Source organism: Engraulis encrasicolus, chromosome 14 (assembly GCF_034702125.1).
Source record: "Engraulis encrasicolus isolate BLACKSEA-1 chromosome 14, IST_EnEncr_1.0, whole genome shotgun sequence".
Taxonomy (NCBI): Eukaryota; Metazoa; Chordata; class Actinopteri; order Clupeiformes; family Engraulidae; genus Engraulis; species Engraulis encrasicolus.
In genome coordinates, this window is record NC_085870.1 from 20290559 (window position 1) to 20317269 (window position 26711).

General features: G+C 42.7%; 1 protein-coding gene and 1 long non-coding RNA gene across 12 annotated transcripts in view; one reads left to right on the plus strand and one right to left on the minus strand.

Moving 5' to 3' along the window:
* LOC134462236 (uncharacterized) overlaps nucleotides 1–23850 on the minus strand; it is a 29597-nt gene extending 5747 nt beyond the window's left edge. The window contains exons 1-2 of the long non-coding RNA XR_010037500.1: nucleotides 23802–23850; nucleotides 3772–3885 (exon numbers count right to left, since the gene is read on the minus strand). This is a non-coding gene — a long non-coding RNA (uncharacterized LOC134462236). The remainder of the gene's footprint in view (nucleotides 1–3771; nucleotides 3886–23801) is intronic.
* ralgapb (Ral GTPase activating protein non-catalytic subunit beta) overlaps nucleotides 22768–26711 on the plus strand; it is a 65568-nt gene continuing 61624 nt past the window's right edge. For all 11 annotated transcript variants that reach the window (XM_063215151.1, XM_063215152.1, XM_063215153.1 and 8 more), the window contains exons 1-2: nucleotides 22768–22903; nucleotides 24282–24492. In XM_063215151.1, coding sequence (XP_063071221.1) covers nucleotides 24313–24492 — 180 coding nt within the window. In that variant the 5' untranslated portion in view covers nucleotides 22768–22903; nucleotides 24282–24312. The remainder of the gene's footprint in view (nucleotides 22904–24281; nucleotides 24493–26711) is intronic.

Sequence of the window (26711 nt, forward strand, 5' to 3'; positions counted from 1 at the left end):
GACAAAGTGCAGACGCAGCACAGCACAGCACAGCACAGCATAGCACAGCACAGCACAGCACAGCACAGCACAGCACAGCACAGCATAGCACAGCACAGCACAGCAATAGCCCAGATAGCATAGACATAGCATAGGCATCTCCATCAAAGGTGTTAGCTACATGTGACTCATCTTAACAGAATCAATTATCCACAGTGCCCCCCCTCACCACCCACCTACCCACCACACTGAACACCACATGTTGTATTAAGGAATCATTTTAGCATTAAAATTTATGGCACCTTAGTCGCCTGCTGAATAATGAAACTGGGTGATGAAACGGCTCAACGTTTTTGCCAAAGAAGCGCTTAAGAGCATATTACTAATTCACAGCAGCACAGGAGTACATAACTGGACAGAGTAACCTACAATGGAAGTTGTTTACGCAGTAATCCAATTAAACATTATTGATATTTGAAACCCGGTACAGGCCTTTGAATATTTAATTTGTCCTAACGAAGGCAGCGTGATCAATCCAAGAGTATTCTTTAAATTTGGGTCCCCCAACACCACCACCATCACAGGTGTTATTTATCCGTGGAGCCCAATAGCCTCCTTAACAGTGCAACCCCTTTTAATGACGATAATAGTAGGTGAACGATGCAGATGTGCATGCTTCCATAAATTATAGATGATTAAAATGGCTTTTAAAAGCTTTGTTGAGGGATTAAAACACACAGTGCAGGGGAATAATAAGCCACTGTGGCATAGTTTCATTGATATTTAAAGTGGAAGCTTTAAATGTGGCCCTTGTTGAGTGCACAATCACATCTATGATAAATATTGCATGCGTAATATGTTGTTGCGGAAACCCCTGGTCGACACCGTATGCACGGGGGAAAACAAAAGGCTTCCTGCCCTATTGTCAAGGTCAAGCATATGCATCTTCAGACCTACATTTTACCGCTGCATGCTTTAGCCACTATTTTTATGCACATTTATTTATTTCATTGTATTGTATTGTATTGTATTTCTTTATTTGGGAGTTATTTTAATGTTTTATTTATGATATCTCATCTCTCATCTGCAGATGTTCAGACCTGTCCTCCTAGTTATAATTCACAGAGCACATGTACAGTAGTGTTGCAATGATGTGAGTCTTCACTCTTCACCATGCAAAAGTAAGAGAGGAGCATCCATAGACACAGTAGGCACTGCTGCCTGCCCTGGCTCCTCTTTGATCACAAGGTGAGCACTAGGGGTGCAATGGTAGCATGTCACAGTCGTGCATTTGTTTTCGTTTCGCTCTGGCTGTGAACGAGTGTATCAATGTTTTATTAATCCGCCCCGCAGCCTCTACCCTCTCATTCTCACCCAACAAACACTACTCAATCTACTTAGCGCCACCAAAAAAAAAAAAATGCTCGACAACAGCTCAGTGCCAAACAGAGGCAGGTACAGACACACATTAGGCACAGGCACCACACTGCTGCTACTCATTTGAAAAAGACGCGGCAGTGTAACGGGTGAAAGAGGAAGACTATCTCCATAGATGTATAATAATTACAGTGAGAGATTCGGAGCTTCAGATCACTCTTCTGTCGACCGGCACACGGGATGGAGAACCTCTGTACTCCGAGACGCAGCTGGCAGGGCCGGCACTAGGCATAGGCAAACAAGGCCGATGTGCAGGGCACCATGTGTCTTAGGGGCGCCGGTAATGCCTGAAAGTCCTAAATAATGAGAACGTCAAGTGAAATAAAACATTTCACTTTTGACAAAGATTATTCATGTGCATATGTAGGGTACTAGATGAGCTGTGCTTGATTAGTACCGGCACAATGCTGTGTTTACAGATGCACAATAAGAAAATGGGGTGCTCGCCTAGTGTACCAAATTGACTACCTAGAACCGGCCCTGGCAGTAGAGTAGGGGGCTGATTTAGGTGACAGTTCTTTAGCCCTCCACGTGCCTGACAGCCATTAGGAGACACCCAAGGGCACAAGGAGCCTGAGACGGATCCCTTCCGCATCCGCAGAGGTGCTGGTGTTGAGCGAGCAGCTACAAATCAAAGGCTGGATGAGGACAGGGGCCCGGTGACGCACAACACTGAATCATGACAATCAGCGCTAGGGATCAGCTCATAGGGACAGGACAGGCAGGCTTCTCCACACTGGAATGAATGAATGTCTGGAGAAAAAAAAAGAGTCTGCTTGCTTGAGGCAGCAAAGGATGATTTTCTTCTGATGGTCTCAGTCTTCTAAATGAATTATCAGTGCCAACTCAACAACAGCAAATTCAAATGTGAAATTACTATATACTGTATATTTATGCATGAAACATACAAAATATGCTTATTTTGTTTAAGCCGAACCACATATCTAGCAGGAGCCAGGGTATATTTAATTTATGAAACCACTTTTCTGACGCCATGTCTCTCATAAATGCACCATCTTCACAATTTTGATTTGAGTTTAGCAAGAGCAAGAAAACCATCCCTGATGATCAGCTTGATGATCTTTGCACCTTTGGCAACAGAAAAAGCTACATCAGAAAATGCTGCATCTGAAGCCAAACATGTTTTTGTTCACTAATCACTAACCCTGTCAGTTAAAACTCAATAACAATCCTGAATGCCAGCATTCTAGGCAACTGAAGAATATTTGTATCAGAACAGTGTTAGTTCTGTAAGAAATAACAAAAAAAATGTAAATGATGACCTCTAAAATAAAATCTCACTTTGTAAGATCTTCAACATATATTTATTTGTTTGTTTGTTTATTTATTTATTTATATATTTATTTCTCATGTTTTTCACTTGTATAATGGTTTCTGTTATTGTGATGTAAAGAAAAAAAATCCCAATCAGTCATTTCTCATTACAATCCCCTGTGCATGAGGTTTTGCACCGCCCAGGGATTACTGATGTGAATACTATCTTCTTCCCCAGATGGCTCTGGTCCTGCTCTTGCCATTTTAACCATGTAGGAAAGCTGCCATCTACTGGCTGTATGATTTATTGCAGTGGATGGGGGCCGCGGCTGCTACGTCAATGTGCATAATACTGTATATTGGTGTGAGAAATGGTAAAAATTTCACTGGTACACTGAGATACGCAAGACCTCTGTGCAAGTGCAGATTCATAAGGATGGTTAAGTATCCAATATGTAGAATTAAGACAAGTGTAAACTAGGCCAGGGGCCTAATTGTGTTCAGTTCTAAATAACATATTAATCACATATGAAAGAATATCAGTATGCATTCTGTACACCAGATAGCTCAATGACAGTATTGTTCCAAAATGAAGCATACTGTTGGGTTAACATGAGAAGCTTTGGGGCTATCCAAATGATCTAATAACATATCCTGCTTGAAAACAAACAAAAAGATCATACCCTACAGGTTTTTGCTGTACAATAAAGGGTTTTGTTTTTGATATTATGATTGGTAGCATGTGCTTAAAGTAGAAAAAACACAGATTTTGTGTTTGTATGTAACATGATCAGAATTCATTGCTGAAATGGAGTTTGCTAAAGGGGCATACGGGCTATACAAAAACAATGTCCATAATATAAAATGCACAAGTAAATATTGTATTGTTAAAATCTTGCCTTGACAGTGCAGTACCCATCATTCTATAAAGGCAATTTATTTCCTTGGCAGCAGGACCTACTTGCATCATCTTGAAAGAGCAGAGCAGAGCTGCAGTATTAAGGTGGCCGGGTTATTAGTGGACTTGACAATGCAGATGCAAATGGTCATGCACTTTACACTGAATGTGCAAATACTCACCCTCTCAATTATTCAACGGAGCTGCCACTGCCAGCCTGTCTTGGGCTGCTGCTGCTGTGTGGTGGGTAAAGTGCACTGCCCAGCCCAGCGTACTATGATGATGCAGAAATGCCTCTGACAATGTGCAGAGAGAGAGATAGAGAGAGAGAGCGAGCGAGAGAGAGAGAGAGAGAGAGAGAGAGAGAGAGAGAGAGAGAGAGAGAGAGAGAGAGAGAGAGAGAGCACTTAGGATGATTTTGTCCACTATTTACATCTATGATGGACTTTAAAAAAAACATTAACCCACATTATTAACACACAGAGGTAAGTCAAATAAATTAGAGACAGTGAATAAGTGAATGAAACTGGAGACTTTAAATAAATAATAGTAACCTACTCATTGCAAAGCAGATTATAGTCTATAGGAGTATGGGTAAACCACATATGGCAATGCAAAAGCTTAGCAGAGTTTTGACAAACACATTTGGAATGAAGAAAACAGAGCATTTACAGTGTATGCATCATATTGGACAGCAACACACTCTGTGGCCAGCCGATGGCGCTATTTACCACATTTTAAAAATATATTGATGCCAGTGAAGAAAACACACAGTAGCCTACTGTAATGAATGCCTGGATTATGTCCATTACATTGCATTGCTGCAAGGTCGCCACTTTAATGACACAAAAGTTTGCAAGAGTAAATCACCTATTTAGCCCTCAACTCTGACTGCCGTTCATTCTGCCCTTAACATCTGCCCTTAACATTCCAGTTTTGGGCTCATCTGCAAGGACTTTAATCAAACATGGCATGGTGATTAGTCAGAGGAGAGAACCACCGAACTGATTTTGCATGAGTCTTGCGTAGGTGACTTAAAAAGTAGTAGAAGAGTAGAAAAGGCAGCGGAATCATGTCAGTTGGGCTGCTCTTCTATACTCCTTCAAAGCGGATTCCAAATAAGTTGGGACACTTGGTATTTTGTGAATAAAATCAAAATGATTTCATTTTCAAAATATTAAATCTGCTAATAATAAAGAGCATTGTGCAAAGACAATATATCAGTTGTTAAAGCCGAGCAGAATTATTGTTTTGAGGAAAATATGTGCTCATTTAAAATTTCACCCTCTCAACAAATCCCCAAAAAGTTGGGACAGGGCCAATAAAATGCATTTAACGTTTGATAAAGACTAAAGACAAGAAAAACGAGGAGACGTAACAGTTAATTGCTTTGACTTATAATTTGTTTTTTTAAAAACAGTTGTTTTTCTGTGCAATACGTTACTTTAGCAGCTCAACTGGTAGGTGTGTGCTTCATTTTGTTTCCATTTTTGTTATGCTTAAAATATGGCTTATCCTAACGGCAAACTGGCCATTTTATCACCTGTTCATTCTTATAATGGAACGACACTGTTGGAACATAGAGAATGCAATTTTCCATCATTAGGGCAATACCGGCGGTATCTAAAGGCTTTTCTCCAAAATATAGTGCCTTGGTAGCTGTGTATGGTGTATAAAATCTGTATTTCAGGGATTCTTGAGAGATGGGACAAAACGTGTTTTGAAAACCTGATTTTGAAAATGCAGAATATGTTGTTGATGGTTATATATTCATGTAGATAAAGATGTGTAGTTTTCAGGCATGTAAAAATACAGGCTCCAGGTAAAAAGGCATTTTTAACAAATGAACATGTTTACCTTCACACCTAGATTTTCGTCAACTCCGTCAGACACAAGAAAAGTGCATAATTAAATTATTATAATAGTCCAACAAGAATCTTTAGCTCTGATTTGAATTGTAATGATACTTAGTTACCTTGATGTACAATAATGTGTAATATATATATTACAATTTTTAATTTAAGACTGTTATTAACACACAGAGTTCGAAAAATTGGCATTTTCAGACTTAATCTTTTATTTTGCAACCATGAGGAAAACACCTTAAGTGCTTAAAATACCAGGTGGTATAGATCTAATGACCCTTTATTGCCTAAACATAAAAAAATGATTAAAGAATTAGCTATTCTCCAAAAATATTACAAAAACACCTGAAATTGCTGAGGAAAATCTTACGGAGTTGACAGAAAAACTGACGGAGTTGACATACTGGACTGATTTTTGGAGCCTATATAGTGCAAATGTTTTTTCACAGTTTATTTTGTAGTTTTGTTATATTCTTAAGTTTCCCTTTTTAAAAAGTTTATTTGTTTTGAATTAAACTTAAGTTTTATTTTTTTTGTCCATATATCGAAAAATGATGTAGCTATATGCATTGTATGCACATTAATATACATATAATATCCTAAAATAACTTTTCCTCCTGTTTCTACATTTGAAAATAATATCCTATTAGGGACTGTACGTTATTTACCGGGGGGGAGGGCTGGTGCGCTGGAAGTCCGGTCAAAAAAAAAAATCATGGCCCCCCCCCTCCACCTCAATTTTTTCCCCATGGCCCTCCCCCCACTTCAATTTTGTTTTCCCATGGCCCTCCCCCTACAGGTAAAAAAAATAATATGTAAAATTGGTAGATGAACAACCATCATGAGAACAGTCAGAGTAGCCTACATCAAGGGCGGTTGTCTGCACTATTATGTGCTATCGATATCAGTGGATACCTATGAGAAGCCGCTAGAATCTACCTCTGCGGCTGCATGGGATGCCTTTTAACTCCACTGTCACCAAGACAAATTGCCTTCACTATTGTTTTTACGTGTTAAGTAATAATAATGATAATAATAAAAACTTCCATTTCAATAGGCCTACCAATGTCCGAGTTGTTACTACTGTAAACTACAAAGTGGAGAGAGTTTCCCCACCGCAGCTTCAATATTTCCCTGCTCGACAAGCAGCGCCTTTCACAAAGTACGTTTTACATGTTCAGCACAGTAGCGAAGCCAGGGACGCAGGAACTGGTTTTGACCAGGGGGTGCTGTGAAAAAAAAATCTGTTTTTTAGATGCAATTTCCTGCGTTCTAATCAATTTTAGGGTGAGGAATGGCGAATCACATCTGAATAACTTCCTCATGTTTTATGTAGCCTAAACAAGGATGGGTAGATTTACCTTTTTGTTAAACATCTCACTTTGACATTATTAATTTAAGTTCTTCTTGCGGAAGAGAAACGCGCACCTGATGTGGAGGTGAGGGCGTGTTCAAGAGCAAATCGCGCTGCCTTGACAGTTTGTCTCAGCATGGGCAGTGTGCAATGTGTGAAATTAGAAGAAATGCTTTGACTAGGCTATGCGATGCACTCGTGAGAGGTGACCGGGCTTTCAAATAATTTAGATTTTCTTGCAATTGCGACTGTGGATCTCAAGGTGCATCTCGATCAGGACCCCTGTCTACTTAGTCTAGTCACCAGAGGGGGGTCACGCGCACCCCCTGTACTTGTTGTCGAAACCTATTTTTTTAGACTCCTCCATATGTCTAATTTACAATAAGAGATGTTAGCATTGCTGCAAATTGTCCCATGGGTGTTTTTCAGGGCTCATCTTGGAAACTGTGCAATAGCGATTTATACAATTCTGACATTTGACTATTCACATAACTTTTGAACCAGACATGGTACAAAGACAAATGAGACCACTTTTCCATATAATTCCAGCATGGGGAATTGATTGGAAGGGTCAATAGGTTCATAAAAACATGTTTAGAGAGAAGGAGAAAAATGACTAAAATGTATCAAATATTCTAGAAATTCTGACAGGAACTAGTGTGTAGATTTTCAAAAATGGTGTAAAGATGACATTCATTGCAAGTATTTATGACTAGAAACATTCTTTGACTCGAGGTGACTACCATACATGCTATCATTAACATTAAAACATCCCTGCCACCTTTTAAGGCTATGCTTAGTCATGGTTGATGTGAAAACCATAATATTAGCAATCGGATGCATTGATGACTTGACCCTTCTAAAGCATCCAAAAACAGATTTTTCAGTGGTTTACAATAGTATCAGAAGTACTTAGAACATAATAAATGTTTACCCAGTTTTTGGTGACAAGAAAGGCCTCAATTTCAAGATGGCCGCCACCAGGCCCACAAAATGAGCATTTTCTGAAAATGACCATACAATGACCAGGAATAGTGTTGTTTGATATGTATTGTGATAATATGATATTCTTAATACCATGCTTACTTGATGGGTAAGTAATTATGAATACATTTTGATATTGAGGAAGTCCATTAGCTACATAAAATAATCTTATTGAATTTAATTCTAAGATCGAAATTGGTGAAAAATACTGCCATGTGTAGGCTCAGAATCTTGTGTAGCCAATACAGATAATAATATCAATATAGGTGTTTTACCCCATGTTTCTGACTTGATCGGTTCATGTTCATGATGACTTGACCCTTCCAATTTGTATAAAACAAAACGACATCAAAATTATATATTCAACATCTGCACCGTGTGCTGTTCATAAAAGATGTTGCAGGTAGCATAACATTCTCCATGTTCTCTCCAGACTTAGTCATGTCTGTCACATGTCTTCAGTGTGAACCTGCTCTCATCTATGAAGAGCACAGGGAACCAATAGTGAATGTGCCAGTCTTTATGTTATCTGGTATGCAAATCGCTCCCTACAGTGCTGCTTTGTAGGAATAGGCCCCACTTGTGGACACCAGACCCTCATACCCTCCTAATGAAATCATCCTCATCATCCTGAACCTCTCTGGAGTTTTTGAGACAGTTTCTAACACCATCCTCTTGGAATGGCTCTCTGAGTTCACTGGATTAAGGACACCCTGGATTGATGCTCATCTTGGATTTATCACTATCAATTCAGTCCCACATCAAAATAGTCACCAAATATGCTTTTTACCATCTCAGAAACATCTCCAGACTCACTCTCAAACTCTAACACACACACACACACACACACACACACACACACACACACACACACACACACACACACACACACACACACTGCAAAGCAACCTTGGGTGTTTTGAAAGTCACTAAATAAATACTGTAGAATTGTTATTGCTCCTGAGCATTTGAGCATTTGACATTAGTGGCCTAAAAAGCTGATTCTTGCAGGGCTCCGGCAATCCCACTGCTGGGTTGTAAGCCGTCCTATGGCCTCCTCCATGTCCCTTAGTGTACTGACATGTCTCCTGACATATCTTGCATGTTCTGGACATTGTGCTGAAGGACACACCCAACTGTCTTGCCACAGCACACATATATGATTGGATATGTAGCACTAGCTGAGCAAATGTTCATGATGGGTGGTGAAGCACTTACCCATTCCAGTTTACACAGGAAGCAATGGCATTAATGGGCTTCATCAGTGACAAAGGGTTGGTGTCCCAGTAGAGAACCTCGCTCATGCACCTCTCCAGGGATTTTCTGTAGTTCACTCTCTCTCTATACCAGTAACAAACCCCGTGATGGGTGAAGAGTGTGAAGGGTGTTGGGCGTGCCCTGGGTATTGGGTTGTTGTGCCTGTACCACATTTACAATGTCAATCTCCTTCCTGAGTCTCATCACCTCATGGCGAGGATATCCACCAGAGCTGTGTCATCTGCAAACTTCCAAAGAGGATTGGTGCTAAAGGTTGTTTTGCACTGATGAGTGAGCACACAACCTTAGGCCCTGTGCTGAGAGTCATGATGAATGAGGTGGAATTTGGTGCTTGCCTAAAGAAGTCTTGAAGCAAGTTGCTGTTGATACCCAGATTGTACAGTCTGTAGATGAGGTACTGGTGCTGAATGCTGAATTGCCATCCATGACCAGCATCCTCATATGTCAAGAGCATTCTCTCATATTAGTTTTTTTTGTACAGATGGATTAGAGCTGGAAGGACGGGAGAGATCACCTCCTCTGTGGGATATTTGGCTGAGCATACAATGTGAACGAGAAGAGACTATATGGATGGCTTTGTTTTTAGATGTGCAACATTACTAGCCCTTCAAAGCATTTCATGATGCATGCGTCAGGATAGGAATGATTTCTTTGGCACAACTTTGATGGTGGTCGCTTTAAAACATGATGGGATCATGGCTTGTTGGTAAAGAGAGTGTTTAGCAACTCTGCTCTGTCTTTGAGCACACAACATTGGCCATTGTCTGGACCAGTTGGTTTTCATGGGTTGATTATGGCAGACACAGAGTCTGACACAAACAGAGTCTGACACAGACACAGTGTTTCTCACTGATGCCTGGAGAGAATGGTGGTCAAATCCAAAGCTTTCATTTTAATATTAAATCAGAGTGCATCCTAGGGGGTATACTAATTAGCTGGTTTAGTAGGTTAGAGGTATATCATCTGGAGCCTGGACCTCTAATGTTCTTTACTAAAGGATAACAATAGGCATATCTATTAGCAGGTTTACCACTCATTGTTGGTTAACAGAGTCTGGTTTATCATTTAACCATGTTCTCAGTATACCCCCTGGCTTAATGTTACTATAGATACTCAGAGTTCGGAGTATTTGTTGTGTCTTTTATTATGCTTGTGATGGAGTGACCATCACTAGGGTTTTGGGTGTGTTCTGACTAACATGCCAACAAGCCTGGCTCTTTGGTGTAGCGGTCAGAGCCTCAGTTTACTACCCCGGACGGTCTGGGTTCGAGTCCCCGGCTGGGCAACTCTACTCCTCTTCGCTAAAAATGGTGTCAGAAGTGGGATGGCTACCATGAGGCCATTGGAAGCATACCCATTATTTGTGAGCTGTAATTGCAGGTGAGGGACCCCCAGGTTTGGTGACCCCGGTGTGAGGGACCCCAGTGATGGGTGAAGCATTGATGATGGGGCACACTGGATGGGAGAAGCATGATGGGCAGTTGCGTGAGGGACACCATGAGTGTGTGAAGCGCACGGGTGCGCTTCCAGAAGGGGAAGGCAGTGTGATGGAGTGACCATCACTAGGGTTGTGGGTGTGTTCTGACTGACATGCCAACGAGCCTGGCTCTTTGGTGCAGTGGTCAGAGCCCTGGTTTACTAACCCAGAAGGTCTGGGTTCGAATCCCGGCTGGGCAACTCTACTCCCCTTCGCTACAATGTTATTGCTACAGGTGTTTGGGCATGTTGTGTTACCATGGAAATTGGGGTGGCTTCTTCTGGTAAATTACAGCAATGTGCAGGAGCTGGCTGGTGTGTTGCATGTTTTAAAGCAATAAAGGGTGAATTTGTTTGCGAGAAATGATATGCATTGTGCTGCCAACATCACTTCAAGGAGTTAGGAAATACCAAATGAAAGTATTCTGATTCTAAATCTTCAGAATTGCTGGAAAGTGGTAATTTTACATTGTTGTTAGCAGTATACAATAATGCAATTACTCAGAACATGAACTGATCAAGTCAGAAACATGGGGTAAAACACCTATATTGGTATTATTATCTGTATTGGCTACACAAGATTCTGAGCCTACACATGGCAGTATTTTTCACCAATTTCGATCTTAGAATTAAATTCAATAAGATTATTTTATGTAGCTAATGGACTTCCTCAATATCAAAATGTATTCATAATTACTTACCCATCAAGTAAGCATGGTATTAAGAATATTATATCACAATACATATCAAACATCACTATTCCTGGTCATTGTATGGTAATTTTCAGAAAATGCTCATTTTGTGGGCCTGGTGGCGGCCATCTTGAAATTGAGGCCTTTCTTGTCACCAAAAACTGGGTAAACATTTATTATGTTCTAAGTACTTCTGATACTATTGTAAACCACTGAAAATCTGTTTTTGGATGCTTTGGAAGGGTCAAGTCATCAATGCATCCGATTGCTAATATTATGGTTTTCGCATCAACCATGACTAAGCATAGCCTTAAAAGGTGGCAGGGATGTTTTAATGTTAATGATAGCATGTATGGTAGTCACCTCGAGTCAAAGAATGTTTCTAGTCATAAATACTTGCAATGAATGTCATCTTTACACCATTTTTGAAAATCTACACACTAGTTCCTGTCAGAATTTCTAGAATATTTGATACATTTTAGTCATTTTTCTCCTAGAAAGTAGTCTAAACATGTTTTATGAACCTATTGACCCTTCCAATCAATTCCCCATGCTAGAATTATATGGAAAAGTGGTCTCATTTGTCTTTGTACCATGTCTGGTTCAAAAGTTATGTGAATAGTCAAATGTCAGAATTGTATAAATCGCTATTGCACAGTTTCCAAGATGAGCCCTGAAAAACACCCATGGGACAATTTGCAGCAATGCTAACATCTCTTATTGTAAATTAGACATATGGAGGAGTCTAAAAAAATAGGTTTCGACAACAAGTACAGGGGGTGCGCGTGACCCCCCTCTGGTGACTAGACTATGTCTCCCAGACCGCGCATAAAAGCACGCACGCACACACACACAGGCATAGCTCTACCTTCCCGAATGTGATTACACTTTGACGGCCAAAGAGTCCGGGATGTGATCGGAGCAAGAAGTAGGCTAAGCGCCAAAGCAGCTCGAGCCATTGCTGGCTATTGATACAGGGAGAGTGAGAAATCCACCTTTAGTTGCATTTAACGTAGGCCATATTTCAGACGCATTAATAGGTGGTGCTATGGTGGTCAAATCAGCAAAATGGAACAAATTGCCAAAACAGAACCAGTACAACCAGATATTCTTTAAGTATATTGTCATGAAAATGCCAGGCTGTCTTTTATTAAACTCAGGATAAAACACGGACATAACTTTATGCTCCTAGCATCTTCATGGATATAATAATAATTCCCAGAAGTCTTAGCTTCACGTAATGACGTCACGAATATCATGCGTATGACAGATTAACTATTTCATCGCATCACATCTCCCCCCTTAGTAAAGTAAATCATTACCATTAAATCAGTCACTTGTTTACAACTTAAATTCCCAGCATATTTACTTCAAAAATAAACCTGTAATAAAGCATAACATAAATGGCTGGTTATTACTTCAATTCCTGTTACTGTTTCTTTACTTCTTTCATTTAGGTACCATTAAACAAACTCATTAATAAACTGTTTAACTCATTAACTCCAGTAAGTTATCACAACCTGTTAAGAATCTGCAACATAAAACATTCAACATTGAAACCATATTGCATTTCTGTTACATTTCACTTTTTCCCTTTTTTTTGTTTTTTTGTTTCCTTACCACCTTCAGGTCTATTTAGGCACATAGTCCTTTAACCAGGCAGGAGGGTTAGTAACTCTCCCAGGTCTTTTGGGTGTGGTTGGCGGTAGGCTTTGGGACACAGTGGGACCGGGAGTGACAGGCCCCACCGCAGGAAGAGAAGGGGAGCCCGGGTCACTGGAACTGGGCTGGCTTTGGTCACTAGTCTCTGATGCAGTGACCTTTTCTGGTGACCCCGGCACTTCCTGGATGTGTCGGCGGTTCCGACGGGTGAATGTCCCTTGGTCTGTTTGGACGTAGTAGGACCTGGGCTCAGGTGCCTGCGCGATGACTTTTGCTGGAGTCTTCCAGCCTTTCTCGCCGTCCAACTTGAGGTTGACGCGTTGACCTGACTCCAGTACAGGTAAGGGACGAGCCGAGTGCCGTCTGTTGTAGAAGAAGCGGTAGGCACTTTTGGCTTGTTGGTCTTTGCTCCTCACAGCGTCGGTATCAACAGGACTCGGAGCCAGCTGTGCAGGGCAGGCAGGACTGGAACTGTTGTCCTGATCTGTCGTCCGATGGCGAGTTGAGCTGGACTCTGGCCTGTTGCGGTGATTGGTGTAGCCCTGTAGCTCATAAGGGCTAGGTGAGGGTCTGGCTGCCGCAGTATGCGCTTTGCTGTGGCAACGCTCCGCTCGGCAGCTCCATTGGCTTGTGGATAATGGGGACTAGACTTAGTGTGTGTGAAGTTGTACTGCTCACTGAATGCTTGGAACTCAGCTGAAGTGAACTGGGTAGCGTTATCTGAAACCAGCTCCAAGGGTATACCCCACCTCACAAACATGCTTTTCAGGCGAGCTATCACTTGCTGACTGGTAGTGGTAGTCAGCTGTGCTATTTCAATGTCCCGCGAGTAATAGTCCACAACAATGAGGTACTGCTTACCATCTTGTTCACAGAGGTCAGCGGCAATCCTTTGCCACGGACCACTGGGCAGGGGCGTGGTTATCAGTGGCTCCCGCCTCTGCGTAGGCTTGTTCTTAAGGCAGAATTCACATGTACTCACTATTTTGGTGATGGCGTGGCCTATCCCTGGCCACCACACCGACATGCTGGCCCTTCTGCGACACTTGGTAAGCCCCTGATGGCCTTTGTGTAGCTGGGACAGTACATCTGCTCGCAGAGAGCGAGGAATGACAATCCTGTCATTATACAGGAGAAGTCCTTCTGCTACTGACAAGTGTGCCCTAGCAGCATGGAACTCGTGTAGTGTGTGTGGAATGCGTGATAACTGACCTGGCCAGCCGGCCCTGGTGTAGCGGATGACAGTCTGTAGATCAGTGTCCTGGTCAGTGGCTGACCTAATCGCGTCCAGTCTGTCTCCTGTGATTGGTCTTGACTCGATCACGGCTTGTACGTAGGCTTTGACCTTTTCTTCCGTGTCCGACGTGTCTCTGTCTGGCAGAGGGTTGCGCGACAGCGTGTCTGCCACAACAAGTTGCTTCCCTGGGACATGCACTGCGTCGGCGTTGAACTTCATGAGACGCATCAGCAGCCGCTGACATCTCACAGGTGCTTTGTCGAGGTCATATGAGTTTATGAGAGGAACGAGCGGTTTGTGATCTGTCTGTAAACAGAATTTCTCCATTCCCTGCAGATACCTGGTGAACCGCTCACATGCCCATACGCTGGCGAGGCACTCTTTCTCGATTTGAGAATACCGTCGCTCAGTCTCCGTCAACGTTCTGGAACAGAAGGCCACTGGTCGTAGTCCATCCCCCTGCTCCTGTAGCAACGCAGCCCCCAGACCGTAGCTGCTGGCGTCAGCACTGACTACGGTAGGTCTGGATGCATCGTAGTACGCCAGTACTGGAGTGGAGGTCAGCATTTGCTTTACCTTCTTGAACGCCTCCTCCTGTGCCTCTCCCCACACCCAAGCGGTGTCCTTTTTCAGCAAGCTGTTGATGGGGTGCATGACAGATGAGAGGGCAGGGAGGAATTTTCCGAAGTAGTTGACCATCCCGATGGTCTGGCGTAGCTCTGTTGTGTTTGTGGGGCGCGGTAGCTCTGTTATTGCTCTGACTTTGCTCTCATCCGGCCTAATGCCGTCTATGCCTATCACATGGCCAAAGTACTGGATCTCAGATTTTCTAAACTGGCACTTACTGCGGTTGAGCTTCAGTCCAGACGCTCTGATCGTCTCCAGCACCTTTCGAAGATTCTTGTCGTGATCCTCTCTGTCCTTGCCGAAGATCAGGACGTCATCCATGACGACCACGGCGCCTTCATGGTCCCTCAGGAGGGCACTCATTTTCTGCTGGAAAATCTCCGGGGCCGAGGTTATGCCAAATGGCAGCCTCCGGAAACAGAACCGACCCACCGGCGTGATGAATGTCGTGAGCCTCCTGCTGTTGGCATCTAATGGTATTTGCCAAAATCAACTGGAAGCGTCGACAGTGGAGAACACTGTGGCGCCTGAGAGCGTTGGTGCGATGTCCTCTAGCGTAGGCAGGATGAATCGCTCTCGTTTCACAGCTTTGTTTAGTTTTTTCAAGTCCACACATATTCTGGGCTTTTTGTTCTTTTTGATGACTGGCACCATGGGGGCGCACCAGTCTGTGGCTTCGTGCACCTCCTCTATGATGCCCAAAGACTGCATGCGCCTCAGCTCCTCAACCACCTGAGGCATGATCGGGAAGGGAATGCGGCGGGGTGTGGCGAGGCTATAAGGAGTGGCATCGGGCTGGAGCTCAATTTTCACAGGCTCACACTTCAAAAGTCCAATATCTCCAAAAACGTCCTCATAGCTCTCAATTCCATCCACTCTGCGAATCAGCCCCATTTCAGAAGCTATTCTCCTACCCAGCAGGTTGGTGGTGAATGGGCCCCTCATCACATAAATCCAGAATTGGTGTTTCACACCACGTTTCTCAGTCTCTGCTAAGAATTTGCCTTTGCAATCCAGTTTCCCACCAGGACTAGTGAAAACAGCTTTTGTGTCCTTTAACACAGGGTGCTGGGGCAGGCTGAGGAATGTGTTCTCTGAAATCACTGTAATATCTGCGCCTGTGTCAATCCTAAATTGCACAGCTTTCCCTTTAATTTGCAGATCTACAAGCCACTTATCCTCGTCGACATCGTTGTCCTCAGTAATGGCTCCTAATAGCCAAGAGCTGCCCTCGTCACTGTCACTGTTAGCAGCTGCCACTGCGCGCACTGCTTTCGTTTTGCACATAGCTTCAAAATGTCCCTTTTTACTGCATTTGCGGCACTGTTTGCCGTTTGCTGGACATGCTCCAAACTCGTGCACTCTGCCACATCGCTGGCATGCATTTCCTTGTAGCCCACTTTTAGCATTACTTTGTTTTCTCTCTGCATTTTTTAATTGTTTTGGCTTGCGAGTAATTGCACTTACTTCACTCTCTGGTGATCGGGTGGTGCTTTGTGCCTTGATAAGCTCTGACTGTCGAGCCATGTTGATAGCTTTTTCTAAAGTCAAGTCCGGCTCCAGCTGCAGTTTTTGTGATACTTCCATGTCCACTAATCCAATGACGATGCGATCCCGTATCTGCTCGTCTTTCGTCGCACCGAAGTCGCAATACTCCGCCAGTTCATACAAGTGTCTCACGAACGCCTCCACGCTCTCACCATGCCTCTGTGAGCGTCTGTGAAAGCATGCCCGCTCGTGGATAACATTCCGTTTAGGGACAAAATGTTCGTCGAACTTTTTCATTGTTTCCCCATAGTAATCCTCAATCTCATCCGGAAATGTGAAAGTACTGAAAATGGGTTCAGCCTCCTTACCCATCGCGTAGAGTAGAGTGTTTACTTGAATTTCGCCGTCCTCTTTGTCGAGTTTCATAGCAATTCTATAGCGAGAGAAGCGTTGTCTCCATACCGGCCATGCGGACGGCTGGGTGAAGTCAAACGATTCCGGTGCGTGAAACTTTGCCATCTCGGTCGTCGTTTACTTCAGTCGAAACTGTCTCCTCGCGTCGATCACTGCAGTCACTGGGCCACTTCTGACACCATGTCATGAAAATGCCAGGCTGTATTTACCATTGAGGTCTTTTATTAAACTCAGGATAAAACACGGACATAACTTTATGCTCCTAGCATCTTCATGGATATAATAATAATTCCCAGAAGTCTTAGCTTCACGTAATGACGTCACGAATATCATGCGTATGACAGATTAACTATTTCATCGCATCACATATATAGAGATATGCCAACATAATAGGTTGCCATGGGCACCTAACATGACCAGGTTCCGGTCTGCCTAAAGGAGCGTGTCATAATACTTTATCATTGAATAGAACAGTCCTTGGGTCTGCCTAAAGGGGGATTTCCCCCCCTCCCCCTTGCAATAATAGAACCCGGAAACAATGGGCCAATGGAACCTCTCTCTCTCTACTCTCTCTGGTACAACATTCCAAAACATCCAACAATAGCACAGCCATTACACACCGCGGCAATTCAACTTTGACAACTGATGATAGACAAGCCAGGCACACCAGCTGTGCTCTCCTTCAGATTCACCCCATAGCCAACTCCGAGGCTAAGCTAGACTACTTCACCAGCAACAGGCAAGACCTAGCATACCAATACACGCTTCTACGAATCCAATCTCCACAGCAAGAAACAAAAGTCACTTCTTACCTGACACGATGCACAACTTTGGTGACATTCCCTTCTCCCGTCACGCTTTAAATGTAGGCTACACAATTCCTTGCTTAGTTGGTCCGTTTTTGTTCACCAAAGTGACGAGACTTCTCTTCACAACAAGTTAGCTCCTCCAATGGTTTCAAGACCGTATATGATGCATGGCCAACACATCGCCGGTAATACCACTGTTACTACCTTGACACCACAAGCTAAACAAAACAAAATCTTCCGCGTCACTGCACCGTTCTACCAAAGTACGTCTAGGCCTAGGTAGGCCTACTGTTCATTCCGGTCTGGTTGGGGTCTAAAAGTTTTTTTTAACACAGATGTAAAGCACACGGCGGTGCCAATAAATAAAATCATGACTTACCAGAAGCTGTGACCACCAGTTGACTACAACACCTCTCCAAAATTCCTCTGGAAATGCCCATCCAATTCGTTGTCAAAACTTCCCAAACTGTTTAGCCCATATAGTTCACCTCAGCTAGTTATTTGCTCACGGGCATTTTCTATGATGCTCAATGTTCCCGTAGCACTAGCAATAGGCCTACAGTGAAAGAGAGTCAGCGCGGGCAATAGTAGCTGCACCTGATAGTTTTTTGACTACAGATACAAGCTTCAGTGCTATAGTATGCACCGGGACCTTGCATCGCAAAGCGATGTGTTTCAGAGCATTTTTTATTATTATTTTAAAAAAGAAATAAAAATAAAATAAAATAAATTCGTTTTTTTTCCCCATGGCCCTCCCCCTAACTCCGATTTTTTTTCCCATGGCCCTCCCCTCCACCTATTTTTTTTTCATCATGGCCCTCCCCCCCCTACGCACCAGCCCTCCCCCCCCCGGTAAATTACGAACAGTCCCTTAGCATATTGAGCAGTTTTTGGTGAATTTGTCAACTCCATAAGATTTTGCTCGTCAACTCCCTAAGAAAATCTTATTGAGTTGACTCTTACGGAGTTGACAAATAACCCTACTTTTCATAATAACACATGATTTTCTAACAAAAATCATCTGGTACATCAGCAGTCACTTAAGGACTTGCCAACAAAGTTATTCTAAGCTTTTATTATACAAAATACTGAAATAACCCTTATTTTTATGCACTATGGTGTTGACACATTATGGTTGTGACATAGGTGGTCTTCCTAAACATGCATTGATAAAATCAAATATTAAATGTGACCTTAACAGAACAGTGTCTCCATGGCATGTATACCAAACAGGAAGTAGTACCAGGCTGCTTAGAGTGTGAACTGACCACAATAATGGTACATTTTTTTGTGTTTTAAAAAAATCTTACGGTGTTGACTAAAAGTCCGGACACATGTTCAATAGTTTAAAAAGTATATAAAAAGGTTTATAAAACATTGTACATACATGTAGTTTGATTAATTATCCAAAATACTTGATGACAGAAGCTATGATGTTTGTTATATTTCATTTTAACCAATTATTATGGTATTGTCAAATTCTAAATCTTGCTTTCGGACATGGGGTTTTGAAGGTACTGATGACACACCGCAACGTGTAAAATACAAAATAAAAACTATATAAATATGAAATCATATTTTAGTGTACACAATTTCTTCTTCTATCATCCCAGGTAATTTTGTTGCAATTTTTAATTACATTTTAAGCACAAACATGAGTTTTATCTCCCGGACATGTTTTGTCCCATCTCTCAAGAATCCCTGATTTATCATTCAGCATTCATTTTAACGTGCCTCATGAGAAAGAAGATCATAACCAAGTCACTACTGCACCCCCTTATCGTATGCGGTCTTTTAGACTGACCACTAAAGAAAGATTAAATAACTTATTAATCTTCAGTCTAACCTGGATGCTGCAAAAGTCCATGATTTAAAAAAAGGATGAAATATTTTCCTTTCTGTAATCAGAGGACAGTTTCACATGTATACTGGGTCCATCTAGCATGATCTTTGCCACATGCAACATGGTTAAATGTCTGTATCATGTGCAATAATCAAGCGTTGAGTTTATGGTCATTTTTTTCAACAACTGTCATTGTTGGAGTGTCATAGTGTGCTAGTGACAATGACAAGTATTTCATGATCTCTGTCTAAATAACTCATAAAATGATTTCACAGAACTCTACATTACGGAAATAGGCCATATATGCCAGCAATTTGGATAATTCAATCTTCTGTGTAATAGATCAGTAATTAGTCCCTGACATTCGCTAGAGTGACACAGCCTCTCTGTAGTCTTTTATTTGTGCATTCATGTTGGCAGTCAGTATATCCTTTTAAAAAATTCTTCCTCGTGTTATTTTGTAGAATTATCCAACTATTACAACATCTTTTGACCCTTTCTCAACGTTTTTGAGATTTGTTGCATGGGTCACAATATGAGTAACTGAAAAATGAGAAAATGCATTTCTTTATTATTACACCTTATTATTACACATATTATTACACAAACCTATGCAAGGTGCGACCTTTTCTCATTTTTCAGTTTTACAATATTTTGGTCAGCACTCTTAAAAGAAGAAAAAAATGTTGGGTGAAGCCTGCTCCAACCTTTATGAACTTTCAAATTTTGAGCACACATGTATTTCCCTCAAAACAATACTTAAGCCTGGCTTTAACAGTTGATATGTTGACCTTGTGCTATTATTATACACTCACCGGCCACTTAGGAACACCTGTTACAACTGTTAATTGAGGCAAATTTCTGATCAGCCAATCACATGGTGGCAACTCTATGCATTTGTGCATGTAGACATGGTCGAGATGATCTTATGCAGTTCAAACCGGGCATCATAATGGGGAAGGAAGGCTATTTAAATGACTTTGACATGGCATGGCTGTTGGTGCTGAAAGGCTTGATTTGAATATTTCAGAAAAGACTCTACTGGGATATTCGCACATAACCATCTCTACGGTTTACAAAGAATGGTGGGAAAAAGAAAAAAAATACAGTGAGCAGCGATTCTGTGGGCAAAAATCCCTTGTTGATGGCAGAGGTCTGAGGATAATGGTCAGACTGGTTGGAGCTGATACAAGGGCAACATGAAGTCAGATAACCACTCATTACAACTGAGGTATAAGAAAATCCCCGATTACACAGCACATCAAATCTTGAGGCAAATGGGCTACAACAGCAGAAAACCACATTTAGTGCCACTCCTGTCAGCTAAGACCAGGAAAATGAGAAATGGAAAATAATGGAAAAATGTGGCCTGGTCTGATGAGTCTTGATTTCTACTGCAATACTCAGGTGGAATCGTCCGAATTTTGCGTCAACAGCATACATGGGTCAACCCTGCCTTATATCAACGTTTCAGGCTGGAGATTTAATGGCATAAGGATATTTTCTTAGCGCAATTTGGGCCAATTAGTACCAATTTATCTTTGTTGGAATGCAACAGCCTACCCGAGTATTGTTGCAGACAGTTCAGGCAGTTCTGAAGGCAAAAGGGGGTCCAACCCAGCAGTAGGGAGGTGTTCCTAATTAAGTGGCCGGTGAGTGTATATTGCCCATTGAATGCTTTGAAAATGGCAACAAAAGTGTCCCAACTGTTTTGGAATCCGCTTTTTGTACTTTAATACAGCTTGTTTCACAATATAAAGGGCGTTATCTCTGCAATGACTCACAAGCTAAAGACCAAATTTGGTACGTTAATGTTATGTTATGTATGTTATGTCATGTCATGTTATGTTATGTTATCTTATGTTATGTTTAGGGCTGTGACTCGATTAAAACATTTAAGCGAATTAATCGATACTCTTTGAAATTAATTAATCAAATTAATCGCATTTTAATCACATTTAAATATCTGACTTGAGAACAGTGAAAACATTTTTTTCACGTGGATTTTGAATAATTACAATAAGTAAGCTTAATCTAAAAAATATTATTCATTTTTAAAACAAGAGAGAACTCTTCTAAATTTCAGCAGGCTGTTCACCATCAGGCATAATACTGCCCTCCACTGGTCTAATCCAGAACTATGTAACTATATTATACTGCGATTCATTTTTGTAATCGCCTTAATTAACTAATCAAATCGTGTGATTACTTAATCAAAATTAACATGTTAATGTCCCTGCCCTAGTTATGTTAGGTTAGGTTGCAATTACTCATTGCAAAATAGTTTTTGTGATATTCATTTTTTAATGTTATGACCTGTGAGTTATTAGCTGCCATTGTATTAGATTATGCACTTTGTGTGCAATTTGTGCAGAGCTGGAAGAAAGCTTTCAATTATCCACAAAAACATTTCTCCTTCAGATAGTGTACCCCACAACAATTTCCAACTTTCATTTCTCTGTGTGTGTGTGTGTGTGTGTGTGTGTGTGTGTGTGTGTGTGTGTGTGTGTGTGTGTGTGTGTGTATGTGTGTGTGTGTATGTGTGTGTGTGTGTGTGTGTGTGTGTGTGTGTGTGTGACAGACAGAGAGAGAGAGAGAGAGAGAGAGAGAGAGAGAGAGAGAGAGAGAGAGAGAGAGAGAGAGAGAGGGTGTCATTATGTGAACTGGTGCATTTTGTTATAGCCTAGGCCTACTCGGATTTTTGCTATATGTTTACTGCAATGTGCAATTATGTGTATTAGGCCTTTGTCTGTGCCTTCTATCTGACTATCTAGCCCAGGGGTCAGGAACCTATGGCTCTAGAGCCACATGTGGCTCTTTTGGGAGCTGTATATGGCTTTTACTTATCTAGGGTTGCCAACCATCCCTTGAAATACGGAATCGTAAAAGTTCCATATTGAGTTGCAACGGGACAAGGGAGGTTAAAAAGTGTTAAAATGCAGGAAATTGCATCGAAGATAAACAAAATTCTCACAGACCTTCACCATATGAAGTTGACAATTGGCAACCTTAGCTGTTATCAATAAAAGCAATAACTTGACAGTACACTCTAAAATTCTTGGGCTTAATTGAAATACATGTAGGCCTATATACTTGTGCATCTTTTTATTGTATTCAGAATTTTCAAAATGGTATGGCTCTCATGAAAAAATCTTTTTTGGCGCTTATGGCTCTCTCTGCCAAAAAGGTTCCTGACCCCTGATCTAGCCTATGTAAACTGTCAGACACCTTAATTTCCCTCGGGATTAATAAAAGCACTCTACTCTAGGCCTAACTGCGACAAACTTCTAATCACAAGTGAATGGTGCCACTCGTTTCCTACTAGAATTTACCGGTATAGGCCTACTAGTACTAGCCTATGTCTAAAGAAAATAATCTCCTCAGGACCAATCCACATCGTTTATATCTCTGTTCTAGCGCCGCCTGATGCCAACCCTACCCGTATGACGACAGGGCGGAAAGGCTTGTCCGTGACAGTGAATTCCCAGCGACAAAGATGATGTTTCTGCGGTCCATTCGTTGGTTCAAGTACTTGTGCTGAGAAGACACCGATGTCTGATATGTCAACTGTTTCCTCAGACTCAGGTAGTTGGCGATCGGTGGTTGTTTAAATTCTGAAAGACAACTTATCCATGTTGCTGTCTCGAATATCCCGCAGTGCGGCCTACAATAACAGTGCATTTCCAGTACGAGATTCGGCACCGAATCACCTTGCCACTGTTAGCTTTGTTGGATAGCAATCGAGTTATGGAGTTTTTAAGAATGTCTTTATCGGAGTAATTCGCATCCAAAATAACTACCACTGCACTGGCTGTACTGTTGACCTGTTGTCCTTCCAAGTGCATGCCGCTTTGTCTGGCGATATCGCTTTGGTTTACTGGCTGAATTGTACGTTTTGTTCAACAGCTAAGACTAGCCTGGCTAGTTGATACGCGAAGCTAGCTTACATGTCACTTTAGGCTTAACTTTGTTTATTGTTGGTTTGGCACAGCGTTCGGTTTGTCAGATGGTTTTGTCATCATGTTATATGGAAAACTCGCACACAGATAGCGACATTTGGATATTAAATATATTTGAGGATGCTGTCTTGTCTAAATTATTTTGTGTTGTTGGCTAGCAAAGCTGCGTTAGCCACTCAGAAGTTCAACCGGGGGACTTCCTTGGTCCAATGAAGCTTATTTGGTGACAACGACATATGCCTTTCAAATGACGAACTTTGCTTTGATAAACCTCAGCCCTGTTATGAACACGATTCTGCTGTCTGTTTTTTGTTACATCAATACAATTGTAAATAAACATGCCCATGCTAATGTATCTGTTCCGCTGGTTAGCAGCTACTTTTGACGCTGTATGATTAGCGCTCGAACTGAAAGCTGGAGGGCGTAAACTTAACTAGCATGACAGGTTGGCATTAGAGCTCTATTTGTTGATTGTTGTCGATGTTATTGGCCAGTACACAGCAACCCCTTCCAAATAAATGTACCTTTTTCGTGCTAATTCAAAGCTCCGGTCCAAGTGCAACAGTCTGCACTGTCTTAGGGAAAATAGAACTTTGTTGAAGGGAACGCCCATCTGGTTGTTTCATGCAAATCGTCTGTAGTTCAAATAACTAGGCCTTTGATTAAAATAGATTCGAAGAAGATACGGCCACACGAGCCTAATTGGCATACAACACAACTTACCATATAGTTTTCCAGTCTCTACACTTTTTAAGCATGGTCTACTTATTGGCATTGCACTTCAGACGATCTGGAAAGTAGGCCTACATGTTGTCAAAACACACCAAACCACTATCTTTGTTTTGCTGTACCTTTCAAGTGAACTGTGAAGGGTCGGTAGTGCACAGATCAAGTATCCCAGCCATCTTAACCAACACACATTAAACACTTGGTTTATCAACTCATTTTAGTTAATACATGTAGCTAATTTTGACGCCCCTATGTGTCACAATTGTCTTCACCAGGCTGTCCAAGGAACCAGTAGAAGCCTCAGTCATGTATTCAGAGTGGAGGTCCTTGCACCTGGTGGTGCAGAATGACCAAGGCAACATGAGCGTCCTGCACTCCTACCCGGCGCCTGTGGGTAGAGATGTGGCCAACGCCGTGGTCAAGCCCCTGGGCACCAGTCAGGGTGGCCCCTCATCAGAACAATGCGTTTTGAAGACTGATAAAGAGGTATGTGGATTTGGTGTGTGTGTGTGTGTGCGCGCACGCGCGCGTGCATGTGTGCGCGCACGTGTGCATGAGCGTGAGCGCACATGTGTCCTGTGTGTCCAATAATTATTGGACCTCCAAAATAAAATAATGAAAGTGTGTGTGTGAGTGAGTGAGTGTCGGTGTCAATGTCAGTGTCAACTCCATGCATTTTATTACAGCATTTTAAAAAAGAACAACAACAGCAAAACGTTTCTCAGCGCCAAGTGATTGAAGAGGGGGAGGACAATGGGAAGATTTAAAAGTCATTACCAGGCAATTTGCCAGTTCTAAGAGCTCTAGATAATCACTCTAGGAAACTACACTGTGTTTTTATTTACCATGGGCCATTGTTTTCAAATTGGTACCATGTCTTCCTGTCGTGCTGTTATTGAAGCCTTATGACGCATTCCACAGCGGTGGGAGATGGGATGTGTCTGACCCCCCACTTGCCGAAATGCTTTGGAATGCCTGTTATAAAGCGCAAAGCTCAAGTCGTGAGCTTGGGACACATCGAAGCACGCCGGCTATATCTCATTGAAAACTGTGACATCAGCACAGCAATGTTATTGCACACTGATAGGAATACGTAGCAAATGACAAATAGAGTTGAATCGGACCTGTTAATGCAACACAGCTTGTGAAGTTTTCTAGTGTTTGGTTTTGCTGACATTGCCTCTTTCAAAGATGATGCGGCGAAATGAGAAGCGGATGATGTGGTATACACCACTTTGTTTACATAGCTCACATCTTTGACAGGTGGGCCGGTATGTTTGGCCCTCCATGTTTGTAGTTTGCTTCGCCTGCTGGCTGGAACGCTTTGAGGTGAGAGGTAGCTGACTCCTGGTGGGAAACTCCTACTACTCAGGAACGCGCGGTTAGTCTTAATAGGAGAAAGACGGGGTCGTCAAGTTCAGATTCTGCCTTTGGCATGGATGCTTTCATACTGGTGCTATGTTAGAGTCGGAGGCATTTCATTACTCCTATTGTGCTAATTGTTCACAAGTTCCGATTAAGGTGCATAGCACACATCACCTCTGCCAGTTTTCTCTCTCTCTCTCTCTCTCTCTCTCTCTCTCTCTCTCTCTCTCTCTCTCTCTCTGTCTCTTTCTGTCTCTCTCTCTCCCTCTCTCGACATGAACTGTCAAACTTCCTTCTTTCCTCCTTCTTTGTGTGTGTGCATGTGTGCGCGTGTGTGTGTGTGTGTGTGTGTGTGTGTGTGTGTGTGTGTGTGTGTGTGTGTGTGTGTGTGTGTGTGTGTGTGTGTGTGTGTGTGTGTGCGCGTGTCCACGCGCATGTGTGTGTGTGTGTGTGTGTCCGCAACCGTGTGCGCGCCTCTGTACGCAGCTACAGAGCAGAGCTGTGTATTGTTCCCTGTGCCTGTGCTGCCTTCCCTTCCGCCCTGGTTGTGTTGTGTTGGGACCACAGGTTCCTCTTGGCTTCTGTGTGCTCTGATAACAGTGCAAGGATTTCCTGTACATTCCCATGTGGGCCGCCTCTGCCCCTGATTTTCACTCTGCTCTGCTCTCCTCTCCTCTTCTCTGATCTGCCCATTTTTACCTCTGCTCGTGCTTCTCTCTCTCTCTCTCTCTCTCTCTCTCTCTCTCTCTCTCTCTCTCTCTCTCACACACGCACACACGCACACACACACACACACACACACACACACACACACACACACACACACACACAATCGCTCGCTCTCTCCCTCCTCCCTCTATAGATGTGTTGTTCTGTCATATCTTTCTTCTCAACTGAATTTTGTTCTTTTGCTCTTACTTCTCTCCTCTCTTACTTCTCTTATCTCCTCTCTTACTCCTCTCCTCTCCTTTCCCAAGCCCACCTCATCCCACCTCATCCCATCCCAGGTCCCACAGACACCCCTGTCCCACAGCTCAGTAGATAACCGTACTGTGCTTGAGGCATGCAGTCAGGCAAAGAATCTCAGCCCCTTACCAAGGCATAACCCCCCCCCCACCCACCCCCCCCCCCCCCCCCCCCCCCCCCCCCCCCCCCCCCCCCCCCCCGCACTCCTCCGTCCATTCAACATGGAGAGGTGTTTGGGCTCGCACAGTTTCCTGGCGTGCTGTTCACTTGCTCACGAGATAAGTGGTCGAGTCTGGCCGAGCACTTAGGGGGGCTCCGCCTGCCCCGCCCGGCCCTCCTGGCCTTCTTGCATGCCTGCCTGTGGGCTCTCATCC